Here is a 13,186-nt window from a genome sequence, read left to right as displayed (position 1 = left end):
CCCTAAACTTACAATTAGGAATAAGTTGTGTGTAATACTAAGCGGAAAGAGGTGTCATCGTACCAGTTAGGAACCAGTGTGCAATGTTAAGTCGAAATGAGTTTCTAGTCAACTACAGTACATGGATACTCACAATCTTGACTTAGCTAACAACCCAAGTTGAGGTAGGGTCCCACCTGATCTAGGTTGCAATAAGTCAAATTACAGGGATGCATCCTAACCTTACTCTCTTAGGGTGACAGCAAAGTTGGACAAGGAAAACTTTGCCCACTTTGGTCTGACCCTCCCAATTTCTACTCTGATCCTGAGCGCCATAAATCATAAAAGTGAAATACAGAAACTCTTCTATCAGAAACTTGAAAAAGGGTTTTTGTATTTTAATTTTATGATTCAAAGTGCTGAGGGTCTGGTTAGGAGGTAAGGGAGGAGGGTGCGTGATCAGGGTGGGCAATGTTGCCCTTGTCCATCTCAGCTGTGGTAGGCCTAGGATGCAACACTCTATATTAGTTAGTTAGGAGTTAAGGAAAGTAAGGTTAGGATGTATTCCTGTACAGAAATTGACTCACGGGGTTAAGTCAGGGAAGGTAAGATTATGTTTATGTGTGTAATTGACCTTGTTATATCTTTGGTTTTTAATTATGGACATGAACCTTCTATTTTTCCAAGTGCATATGTTATGTTCATACATTTTTTTACCATTCCTATTTGTGCAATCTACAAATCTGGTTTTCCACGGCTTCCCCCAGATTTTTATATAAACAGGAGCTAGGAGAAAAAAACAACTAATTTTTCACCAATAATAATGGTCACAAGTGCATGAGACACAAAGTTGGCAGAAAATTATATGATTCGTGTATTTAGCGATACATTAATGCATTATTAAGAGTGATGCAGACTATGGGATATAAGTATGTTTTGTTTCAATAATTGCCAAAAAAATCTTAATACTTTACATCCTAACCTAACCTAACCTAACCTAGGGCAATGTGCACTGACTCGGCAGATTAAGGCTTGTTCCCCTTCCCCCATTCTATAAAGATTTTCAATATTTTAAGGAATTTCAGAGGTATTTATAACCTCCCACCCCATCCCCGCGTCACCGGTAATCATTATTTTATACCAAAGTACACAGCAGAGTAAACGGCACATTGTAACCCTGGTAACACCCTATATGAATTTTTTTACTTTAGGCCTAATACTATAAACACTCCTACGAGTGCCGTTACTGCCGTACATACCAGCCCCAGGGGAATGGACGTTAAAACATAAACTAATGATGGTAAATATATCGGTAACAGTAAATTTGCGATAAATTTTAATAAGATTTTCATATCAAGTAAATTAATGGTAAATATATCGGTAACAGTAAATTTGCGATAAATTTTAATAAGATTTTCATATCAAGTATATTAATAAGACTTAAGAACACAGTATAAATCATCCAACATCGAGTTGTGACATGACAGTACAAGAACATTCAGCCAACAATAAATTTTCTAGTGCATAAAAGGCTTTAATAAAAAAAAAAAGTACACTACATCGTCTTGAAAATCACACCTGGAAAATCATTTTTAATATAAGACCAGTTATAAGTGTATATGTAAACCACTCACCAATAAACACACTACGTTGCCATTCCTTCCAGACTGTCGAGGAAAGCATTTGTGGTTGACAACTTGACATTCCAGCCCCCGAGGAGTAAGGAGCTCAACCAATGTAAATATCGCAGAGCCAAGGGACGAAAACAGAATTGACAAACGGAATTTTGCTTCTGTTTTTCTCTATTGTCGTGAGTTTTAAACATTGTTTGCAGAAAGTATTCTAATTGTTAGAAAACCGATATAGGATAGCTATTGCCATTCATTCATAATCCATCACTTTTCGTACATATGACAGATTACTGTGGTGTCATTGTCTCAGACTCTTTTTGGACCTTGGTCTGTACGGTTAAATAAGTTAAAATCTTTGACATATAACTATTCATGTCATTTTCCTGAGATAAACGATTCACTGAAAACACATAAGTGAATGGCAAGAACAAAATATTGACGGCCAGTTTATGTGTGAACTTGAGTCGTTAAAATCCTAGGTTAACAGATTACTGAAAGTGAAGAAACAATATTCTTTGTTATTGTACGCCCGATGGTAAACAAGACAAACGCTGTAAATTAACTTCGGGTTCTAACTTTTTTTTTTTTTTTTTTTTTTTTTTTTTTGTCAGGGGGGGGGGAGGAGAGGAGGGGTTTCGTGTTAGGGTAGACTGGGGTAGGGGGAAATAGTTTATACTTGTTTTCCTCATATATACAGCAGAAGACTGTTAGGAATGACAATATAGAGCCTTTATAAAGCCGAAGCAGCGTGAAAACAGCCATCACTCTTTTGTAGATCTTGATTATAGTGATCATGACAGCACTTCCTGTCATCTCTCATCTCCTGTGCCATCCTCTTGGGGGTATCTATCATCTCCTGTATACTAAACTAATTATGTTGACAGCGAGTGGTTCTGCTTCATTCTTTTGTCTTTAAATTAGTTCACTGTCGTGTCTGGTATCTTGCTCCCTTGAACACTTAGCTTTGGCTGTCCCAACCGACTTGAGTACCAGCAGATCTCCCCCGTAAAAAAAAATAAAAAAAAATAAAACATACTCTGTCCTCTTGAGAGTTTTCTAAGTATAGTTGCAGCTATTGGCATTGCACTATGCATTCATACTTCGTGCCTGTCAAAAGCTTTTATATGGCTTCGGTATTTAAAAAGCTTCATAGTGTATAAAATGTTAGAAACTGTGGAGGAACTTTTTTAATTATGAAGGAAAACAGACAGGCTTACCGAAATGTTTGTTTAAGGGGAAAAAATGCTTAAGGAGGCACGGTGCCTGAGCCGAACAAGGAGAGTATGATACACAACCGCCCAAGGCGGTTGTGGGAGTGGCTGCCAAATTGCATACAAAGAGGCGCCAAGTTACAGTAGGTGCCTCCCTATATACGGCCACATTAGTATCATATCTACGACATTGTGAACTGCGGGTTTCTTATACTGTTGCAATGGTCTCTATACAGCATTATTTAATAGTCAAGGAAATTCCACAGTGAAAGTGACTCGGAATTTCATGGAACCAAGTCTACGCCTCGAACGATCGTTTTTAAAATGGACTTGGGGTTTGAGGAGGTAAGAGTAAAGCCGATGACACACACCAAAGCACAAATTGACAATTTCTGTTTGGATTTTTTTTTTGTAATTTTTTATGTACATTAGCACTGGATAAAAAAATCAATAATTAATATTCGATAAACTTCACAACGAATGTGAAAAAATGTGAGGTGTAGATATTAATGCTTAAAGTCAAAACGTTAAACAAAAGTTTCCTTGTTCTCGAAACGCAAACGGATAACTGAAAAAAAAAAAAATTATTGTTCTCTTAAAATGGGCTGAAAATTAATGGTATATGAATGATGAGGATATTTAAATTTATTACAGCATAGTTATTTTCACTAATTATTTATTTGGCTAAGTCCATAATGTAGTATATGCAATTATGGTATTAGGAAAGATCACGCACCATTGATGGTAAAGCTGTTTTTGTACGGTACGTAAAAAAAATAAATAATGATACTGTAGAACTTCTGCCACTTTTTTAATATATGCAAACATGAGCATATATATATATATATATATATATATATATATATATATATATATATATATATATATATATATATATATATGTGTGTGTGTGTGTGTGTGTGTGTGTGTGTGTGTGTGTGTCTGCCTGTTTGTAAACTGTTTCTCGTAATACAGGTGGCACCAGAAAAAAACATAACAGACATTGTCAAACCATCTCTCCCTTATGAATAAAGGGATGCCTCCTGTGTACAGTAAAATTCCAAAATTCCTTGTCAGAGGGTTCAACAACAATGTGTGTGAGTACAAAATGTCATATCTTGTGTATAAAACCTAAAAAAGTATAAAAATAAATTATAGGCGAAATTTTTGTTTACTGATTTGCAAACTTATACTCAAGATGTTTATTGATATTCAATATTTATTCATATTCTATACATTTTTTACTTATTCAAAGGATGATAGGACAACCAACTCACCGTCCTTACTGGGAAGGACTGAATGAAAATTAGAAAAACAAGAGTAAAAAGAATGGAGGATTGAAAGATTATAAAAATGAGGAAAACTGAAGCACTGAGGGAATGTACGAACTGGGCAGTCATTGGAATGATGCAGCCATTGAAATAAATATTCAGAGGTTTGATACCATGCTTCTTTCAGCTCAGTGGATCAAATGTTGTTGTTATAGCAGTAGAACAGGAACAGTGAGTCCATCCTGAATTGAAGAAAGACGATAATTTTGATAATACAGTCCCTGAAAGTTAAACTAATTGTTACAAAGATTAATTTATTTAAAACTGTATAAGTTACTTTCTAAGGATCGCCTCGTCATTCCAGTCTTCAGCAGAGGAAACTTCTACTAATGTGGCAATCAATACACTGGTTTAAACTGGATTAATTTTCTCAATAGTAATTCTTTCAACTGGAGTAATTCTCTCAAAAGTAATTTTTTCAACTGGACTAATTCTCTCATTAGTATTTTTATACTAAACTAATTCTTTCAGTAGTCTATTTTCACTGTAACGAAGATATAGAATTCTAAAGTACTGAATTTATACACGTCATACCGTCCAATCATTTGATAATCAACATATACAGCATCCCACCACTTTCAAGATATCGTGCAACAACTCACACCTAACACTAAAGAAACACTATGAATAAAGAATTGGACATTTCAAATCTCAGATCAGTTTTGGTTAATATCTTCTGCATAATTACATAGGTACTGAGTAAGAGGATTGTTAATTTTCATTTTGGGCCATTCACATTCTTCCTATCTGAATTTCTTTGGTAGAATTTGTTGAACTGAGGACTCAAGGGGTTCACATAGCTGGTATCAGAAGGGTTATGTCTGACATCTGATTAAAATCAAGTCTTGATCTAATCTGCTGCTCCTTGGTTATTTGGTTTTAAGTTGGCGCTGTGCAAGCATAGTCCCTTTCTCTTAGGGTAGTAAGAACTTGGAGTTAAGGGGTCAGATGTGGACATCCATATTCAGCGCAATCTACAGAAATGGTAAAAATGTATTTTTTCTTGTAGAAGGTAACTTCAGTGACAAAAAATAAAATTTTTACCATTGTCTCAATCTGCTTCTAACGACTGCATCCTTTATACAACACTTAAACCTATTTAGAACTAAGCACTACTGAAAAATACTGGCCCTTCACTGCAATATGCTACTCACTGTAGAACTGAAGATTGTGTTTTGAAACCAAGTGACCTTGTCAGTAAGCTATCTCTTGGACAGACTATCATGTGTGCTCATGCATGATACAAAAATAACCAACCGCACTCCAAAGTCATTCAGTGCCACGTTCTCTTGTATCTAAATCACCCATCACAACCACACTTTTATCCTCACTGAAACAATATAAGTTGTCTGCGCAAATTTCAGAACTTCAGTCATTTTGTTTCCACTCAGTTCCATGCTTAAACATTCATTACTTATAATCCTAGACCTCTTATACTTAAGCTCTCCCAAGTAACTGTATAGTTACTTGGGTAACAGGGAAGACGCTTCCCTCCTGCATTTTGCATCAATTTGCCACACTGAAAGTCATTGTCCTTCCCGAGTAATGTACTCTGGTCTTTCTCTGTTGTTTCAGTGCAAGAAATCGATCTTTCCTTTATACAGACGTTTGGGGTATCACTAGTCTCATTTAATCTGTACCAATGGCTAACCTGTCTTTACTTGGTAATCAATGAATCTTCTCAAGCCAATCTCCAGGTAAGGTTTCTCGAGGCCACAGTCGATATAACACAATTAAAATAGATAAATGAAGCGTATAAACAAAGCATAATGCTACTTTGGGAAAATGTTTGCACGTGTGACCTGTTTGGAATATCACACCCTAGCAACCATTAGCTGCTGCTGAAGGCTTTGTTTTCCTGTTCTACGCGTTCCTGGTAATAGGAATGCCCTGTTACAGCTGATAGAGTTGGTTTCGTGACCTAAAATGCTTCCGGCTGTGGGCTACTTTAGGAGCAAGAGCCGCTGCTGGCATATAGCCAACTCAATCTAGATACACACAAGAGGGTCAAGTTTCAAAGTTCTGTCACAAAAAAAGAGGGAGCTTTTTGAACTATTGTTAATGAGTAGTTTGCACTATTTAGTAATCAGAAAGTAACAGCAAAGCTTTAATACTCGAATGATAGATGAATCAGATAATATACACGCTGAGGTGTACATGAGCTAGGCTGTTTTCGAAAAAGACCAAAAGTATTCACATTTGGATTCATAAAACATTTTGCCAAGAAACTGTTTATTTGGTACATGTAACACAGTGTATGAAATCTTATTCAAAATATGTGATACAATGTATGAAATCTTATTCAAAATATGTAATATAATGTATGAAATCTTATTCAAAATATGTAATACAATGTATGAAATCTTATTCAAAACAAGTTGTCACGTTAGTGGAATCTGGTTATTCTTTGTGGAAAAGTTTTTTTTTGTTTTGATGTTCTCCGGTGAGCTGCCGTTTTTCATTCGCCAGTCGGGTCTGGTTGGGCAGCGAAGGTAGCGGCAGTGGCAGCAGCAGCAGGCAGTTTTGGAGTCGACGTTGGTCAGTGAGCAACAAATTGGAGCACGCCTACGAAGTGGAGCACGTCGTAGAGGTGGAGTGTGACCATGAGTAGTCGATGTGACCACGAGCTGCTCATCTTTGATGACAGCGTGAGGCTGTCCTGACGTCTCCATCGGGGTTTTCTGGTTTGTGGGTTCTTGTCCCTGTCGTGCACCTGAGGGCTGTCTTGGTGCCCCGATGGAGGACGTATGTTTGGTATTTTTTTCTGCCTGCTGTTGTTTTTTTTTGCCTTTTTTTTGTTTAATGCTACTTTTTGTTTTTTACTTTTTTGTTTAGTGCTGCCTTTTGGCTTATTTTTGTATTTATGGTTTATTATCTTTTACCAGACCTGACTCGCTTGTAAAGACTAAATAAATTAATTTTTAAGCTCATTTTATTGTTTTTGTTGTTTTCCCCTCCTTTGTTTGTTGCATCTGCCGTCAGTCATGACACCTGAGTATGTTAAAGAACCTCATAACGACCCACTCGGGTCGCGTGACAGGGCGCTTGTCGGGGTTGTACATTGGAGGACAAGTGAATTTTTTTTTCTTTTAGGTGGGAGGTGTCACGTTTGATGGTTTTGCAGGAACTGCTGGTTCCCCGCTCGTTCCCTTTTGTGGATTTGCCTCCTTACCTTCAAGTTTTTTTGTTTTGATGTTCTCGTCGGTGAGCTGCCGTTTTCATTCGCCAGTCGGGTCTGGTTGGGCAGCGAAGGTGCGGCAGTGGCAGCAGCAGCAGCAGGCACAGATCTAAGTGGGCACGTAGAGGTGGAGTATGACCATGAGTAGTCGATGTGACCACGAGCTGCTCATCTTTGATGACAGCGTAGGCTGTCCTACGTCTCCATCGGGGTTTTCTGGTTTGTGGGTTTTTGTCCCTGTCGTGCAGCTGAGGGCTGTCTTGGTGCCCCGATGGAGGACGTATGTTTGGTATTTTTTTTCTGCCTGCTGTTGTTTATTTTTGCCTTTTTTTTGTTTAATGCTACTTTTTGTTTATTTAACTTGCTTTTGTTTAGTGCTGCCTTTTGGCTTATTTTTTGTATTTATGGTTTATCTTTTTACCAGACCTGACTCGCTTGTAAATATTGTAAATAAATTAATTTTAAGCTCATTTTATTGTTTTTGTTGTTTTCCCTCCTTGTTTTTGTCAGAGTATGTTAAAGAACCTGTGTTTTAAACATTTTTGGCCGCTTCAGTTATGCCAGTCACGAAGCCAAATACGCATTAATAACTTTAGTGATATATGTGCTCTCACCAGTTTGCCCATGGAATCGTAGTTTAAAAAAGAACATTTATCAATACCAACCGTAACCATATCGTAATGCTAGCGTTGTCTAGAAAGTTTTTACATCGTGCCAAGAACATCAGATCATATCCAATGTAATTATATATATATATATATATATATATATTGGATATATGTGTATATAATATATATATATATATATATATATATATATATATATATATATATATATATATATATATATATATATATATATAATATAGGTGTTTTTAAACATTTTTGAAGGAATTTCCGTCGAAGCCGAATACTGTGTGCTTTCACCAATGTCCGCTGGAAGTTAAAAGAACGTCTCTCAGAAAAGGAACATGAAAGTTTATGTGCATCCATATCAATGCATTGGACATGTGTATGTATGTATGTATGTATGTATGTATGTATCACACACACACACACATATATATATATATATATATTAAAAATACCATGCATGTGCTACCACATCAACTAGGCATATTAAAAATTTCGACATCAAAGCATGTCAATTTCACTCAGAGAGGTTTGTAAATAAAATTAAACGGGACAGAGATACATTAAAAGCCTTTATCATTACTGCTATAATCATCTTTGAGGTTAATCATATTCAGATGGCACATGCTTATCACTCCCACCTGGGCTTGTTAGCGGCCATATCGTTGGTCTGATGGCCTACGTGGCCGGTCGTTAGGTTTTGCTTTATATATCTTCATATTCATGCGGGTAATTTTTCTTCGCAGATTTTATCCTTTCCTCTGCTCGTAAGATTTCCTGTCGTTCTCCAGTGCTCACCCGTCTGTAGGTACTGGCCCCGTTTAGCTTAACTTCTGTTTGTTCTCGTGTTTTCTCCCATTACTATCATTATTATTACTTGCATGATAGTATTCATACAACCAATACGTCCGTATTTATAACCCCCACGTCCTAAAACTATACAAATTTACGTAAATAAGAACATTAATTCAACTTGAGAGTTGTTGCCATGGGGAGGCAGTGAGTAAATGGAGTGAGTCTCAAGTCGGAAGAGTGTGATTAATTTAAGGAGGCCGAATTACCGCCGAAGTCTGCGAGCGACGACAACGGATGGTCGTCAGTACTTGTTGACTCCATCTCTTTATTTCTCTTTCTCTTCGCTGTTTTTCAGTCGTTTCACAGTTGGAATGTAACTAGATGCATATTTTTAACGAAGATAATTTCCTAAAAAAAAAAAAAAAATGTTCCTCGGAGCTTGCTTCTCTTTATGACTATGAAGTAAGTGTGGGGGGATTTCAGTATGTCGCCGTGTTGTGTGATATTTTCATTGAAAACTGGCGTTTCTTGAGTGTTGGTCAACATTCCTGGATATTTCTAAAGAACGATTCTCAGGCAAAATAATGAGGTTAAAGATAATTGAATGTTTTGTTACCTTTTCTTTTCAGAAGAAACTTACTTAGACAAAGAGACGAGAAGTGAAGTCTTTTGTTTATTATTGACCGAGTTTAAAACTCCGGAAAAAAAAAATACGTACCTCTTTGTGGTTACGGCCCCGCCCTTAAGGTAACACTGCTTGGCCCCCACCTCGCTCTTTATAAGTTTACACAAACCGGGCAGCGAAAGCAAACAGACTTTATTTAATGCCCTTCAGGTAGTCTTAGGGGATGCCATCGGTTTGGGGGCGGGGGGTCGGTCTTGTTTACTTTTTGGGTGGAGGAAGAGATAGCGCATCGGCTGAGCTTCAGCTAATGGTAGACTGGGTTCAATATTCAACTACAGGCTACAAGAGCCCGAGACATCAACAGACAGACAGAATTTTCATTGCGTCCATTAACCTTCAATAACGCTATAAAGTTCAGATATTCTGAAGAAAGTGCAAAAAATATTCTGTGGCGACAAATTTTCAGAACGATTCCATTCTATCAGGAAAGGAAAAGAAAACGTCGATTTGCCTTATTAATGTAAATCAATATAGAAGAAAAAACAACGAAAGCATTGTACGAACAGTTCGCTGCCCGTCAAACTAGCGTCGAGTATTTTAAAAGAGTGACGAGAAAGGAGGGTTTGTATAGAAAGCCATTGAAGAGAAGACTAACGATGCCACGAGGAGGCCAATATCGATTGCCTGTTAGATAGCGAAGGGCCCTCTGCCTCTCATTTTCACTCTTTCCTTCATTGGCCATGCTTCCTGCAGACGGGTTTCGGGAAGCCTACCGGCCGAACGTCGCCTACCGTAGCTGCCTCCTACCTCGAGACTGTAACCGCCATAGGGTACTGCCGGGAATCAAAACGCTCTTTTCTGATATTTATTTTACTAATTTATTTCAGTGTCGCTCCTCAGTAAGTTTCTTGGAAATTTAAAATGTCAGACTTTTAAATATTTGCATTTGCGTTGGCGAGTTCCTTTCGATGATTGACGACACTTTGCGAATTTAAATTGTGCATTTAATTCTACGTAAAATCTCTCCCAAAATTATGAACTATATAATCTTAAATATAATGGCAACTTGGAAGATTACCTGCACTAGTCGCTTCTGAACATTAAAACAGTTCAAGTTAAAGTATGCGAGCAATCAACTTTACAGAACTTTTTAAGAGGGAACGAACCCTATAAACAAGTTGTCAACAGTTAAACTTACAAGAATCAGTTTTCCATAAGAGGTCTTTTGTGATACCTTGGTTGTATGGTGATTTTCGTCGCTTGTCCGAAAGTTCGGGCCGTCAACTTGAGGCGAGGACTTCTGTATCAGACTGGGTGCAGCAGCCATCATTTCCCAACTCGAGTGATGGTTAGGCTTTTCGGAAAGAACCTTTACATTTTGGGATATGTAATCAAACAAGCGTGTGAAAATTAAAGCGAAAGGAATAAAACAAGTCACTGAAGACCCCCACCCCAGCATGTAGCACCTTTGCGATTTACCGGGTTACAGAATGCCCATGTTTTCTTTTGGTTTTGGGCAAGAAAAGGGATTTATCTCGCGCTCCAAACAAGTCAAGATTCTTGCAGAAGACGAGAAGGACATTCTCCATTATAAGCTGAAGGTATGTATTAAAATATTTTTTTTACGATAACGAGGTCATGGCGAATCTGCGTAACTGGCGGAGTGCCTTTGGTGCTATTTGTTATGGTTGGATCATCCAGGTAGGCAATTACGTTGGGGAGCAGATTTCTCTCCAAAGTTACATTTTGGGCAGTGTTATGGGCCTTCCACAATCATAAACGTGCATTGCCTTGCTCGAGAGTACGCTTATGAACGTTCTTTTCTTTCATTAAAAAATTTAGAAATTTTTGGGTGTAATTTTTAAAATTCATCAGCATATATTCCATTTTCTAACATTCTGCAGAAACAATTCAATATAATTTTTTTATAGTGTATAAACTGGCCTTGAGGAATCCTTAGGACAGTGCCCTCATTCTGAATAACAAATGGATGCCTTACCACATAAAACTCCTTTTATATGAAGGCATATCGTGCAAAGGAAAATGCAAGAAGATAAACGTTCTGATAAGGTCCCTAAGTGGAATTAGAGGGGAAATTTTATGTGTGTAGTCTTCGTCGATTGAACCAACGGTAAGACCAAGGTCCATATATATCAACTTTGAGGAAGACCAAATCTCAAGAGCCATATTTGAATGAGCGAAAATAGTTATTGATTGAATTCCTGATTATTGATTTACTTGACAGAAACTTCCATTTTTGGTGTCATAAATGAAACAAATGGCTGTGATCCTTCATTTGTTAGACGTGAGAGCTTTTTTTTTCCATCGAGCTCACGGTAAATATGTGCAGAGGACATCATTGAACTAGTCATGATTGTTAAAGCTGCTCAGTATCCACCGTAGGTTGAGGTAATATCGGCTGTAGATATTTACCGTCACCGTCGACTACAGACTACTAATAGTTAACGTCTTTTGAGGTGTAAAGGATTTATAAGACGAAGCGGGAGATAAAGATTTTTAGTATTTATGTACTTACTTGAAAAAATGGGATTTATAACATATAGGGTATATACCTGGAGTTGCGATCCTTATACCAGTACTATGTAATTTGGTGGTCTTCCACCAGGGCGGCGCTGCAGAGCCTTGCGGCCATCTTTAAAAGTCTGGTAACCCGCAAATTGAACGGGCTTAGTGCGATTGTGAATTTTTTTTATCGTTGATGTTTAATGAGTAAGTGTTTAGCGAATATTTAGGGTTTAGTGGGTAAGTGTTTAGTGAATGTTTATGAGTAAGTGATTAGTGAATGTTTAGTTTAGGGTTTAGTGCATGTTTTGTGAATATTAGTGAATCTTTCATGTGTAAGCATTCAGTGAATGTTTAGTGAGTGCTTAGGGTTTAGTGAATTTTATTGTGTAAGTATTCAGTGAATGTTTAGTGAGTGTTTAGGGTTTAGTGAATGCTTTGTGAATGTTAGTGTTTAGTGAATGTTTAGTATGTAAGCATTAGGGTTTAGTGAATGTTTTGTGAATATTAGTGAATGCTTAGTGTGTAAGTATTCAGTGAATGTTTAGTGAGAGTTTAGGGTTTAGTGAATGTTTTGTGAATGTTTATTGTGTAAGTATTCAGTGAATGTTTAGTGAGTGTCTAGGGTTTAGTGAATGCTTTGTGAATGTTAGTGTTTAGTGAATGTTTAGTATGTAAGCATTCAGTGAATGTTTAGTGAGTGTTTAGGGTTTAATGAATGTTTAGCGGGTGTGTGTTTAGTGAGTGGTTATGGTTTAGTGAATGTTAGTGTTTAGTGAATGTTTACTGTGTAACTGTTCAGTGAATGTTTAGTGTGTAAGTATTCAGTGAATGTTTAGTGAGTGCTTAGGGTTTAGCGAATGTTTTGTGAATTTTAGTGTTTAGAGAAGGTTTAGTAAGCAGTGAGTGAATATTTAGTGAGTGTTTTGTGAATGTCTTGTGAAAATTAGTGTTTAGTGAATGTTTGGTGTGTGTTTAGTGAGTGTTTAATGAGTGAATAGTGAATGTTCATTGCCCTTCACGGCTACGCTAACATTAACATGAAAATATATATACATATACAGTATATATATATATATATATATATATATATATATATATATATATATATATATATATATATATATATATATATATATAGTCACGTTCACATAGCTGCAAAGGGCAAAGGGATGACTAGCTGCTTGCATACCAGCGTGAGTCGGGAAGTTGGGGAAAACACGCTGGTATGCAAGCAGTTAGCTTGCCCAGGTAATTCCTTGGGTGCAGTAGCCCTCAGGT

General features: G+C 37.1%; 1 protein-coding gene across 5 annotated transcripts in view; it reads left to right on the top strand.

Moving 5' to 3' along the window:
* Window positions 1-9,580: 9,580 nt before the first annotated feature.
* LOC136835009 (5'-3' exonuclease PLD3-like) overlaps window positions 9,581-13,186 on the top strand; it is a 185,688-nt gene continuing 182,082 nt past the window's right edge. For 4 of the 5 annotated variants that reach the window (XM_067098023.1, XM_067098028.1, XM_067098026.1 and 1 more), the window contains exon 1: window positions 10,573-10,983. In XM_067098023.1, the coding sequence (XP_066954124.1) occupies window positions 10,873-10,983 (111 nt within the window). In that variant the 5' untranslated portion in view covers window positions 10,573-10,872. Of the gene's footprint in view, window positions 10,984-13,186 lie in introns of all 5 variants that reach the window. The other variant, XM_067098031.1, reaches the window with a different exon arrangement.

This window comes from Macrobrachium rosenbergii, chromosome 54 (assembly GCF_040412425.1).
Source record: "Macrobrachium rosenbergii isolate ZJJX-2024 chromosome 54, ASM4041242v1, whole genome shotgun sequence".
NCBI lineage: Eukaryota > Metazoa > Arthropoda > Malacostraca > Decapoda > Palaemonidae > Macrobrachium > Macrobrachium rosenbergii.
Note: the sequence above shows the minus strand (reverse complement) of the source record. Positions and strands in the feature narration are given on the sequence as shown.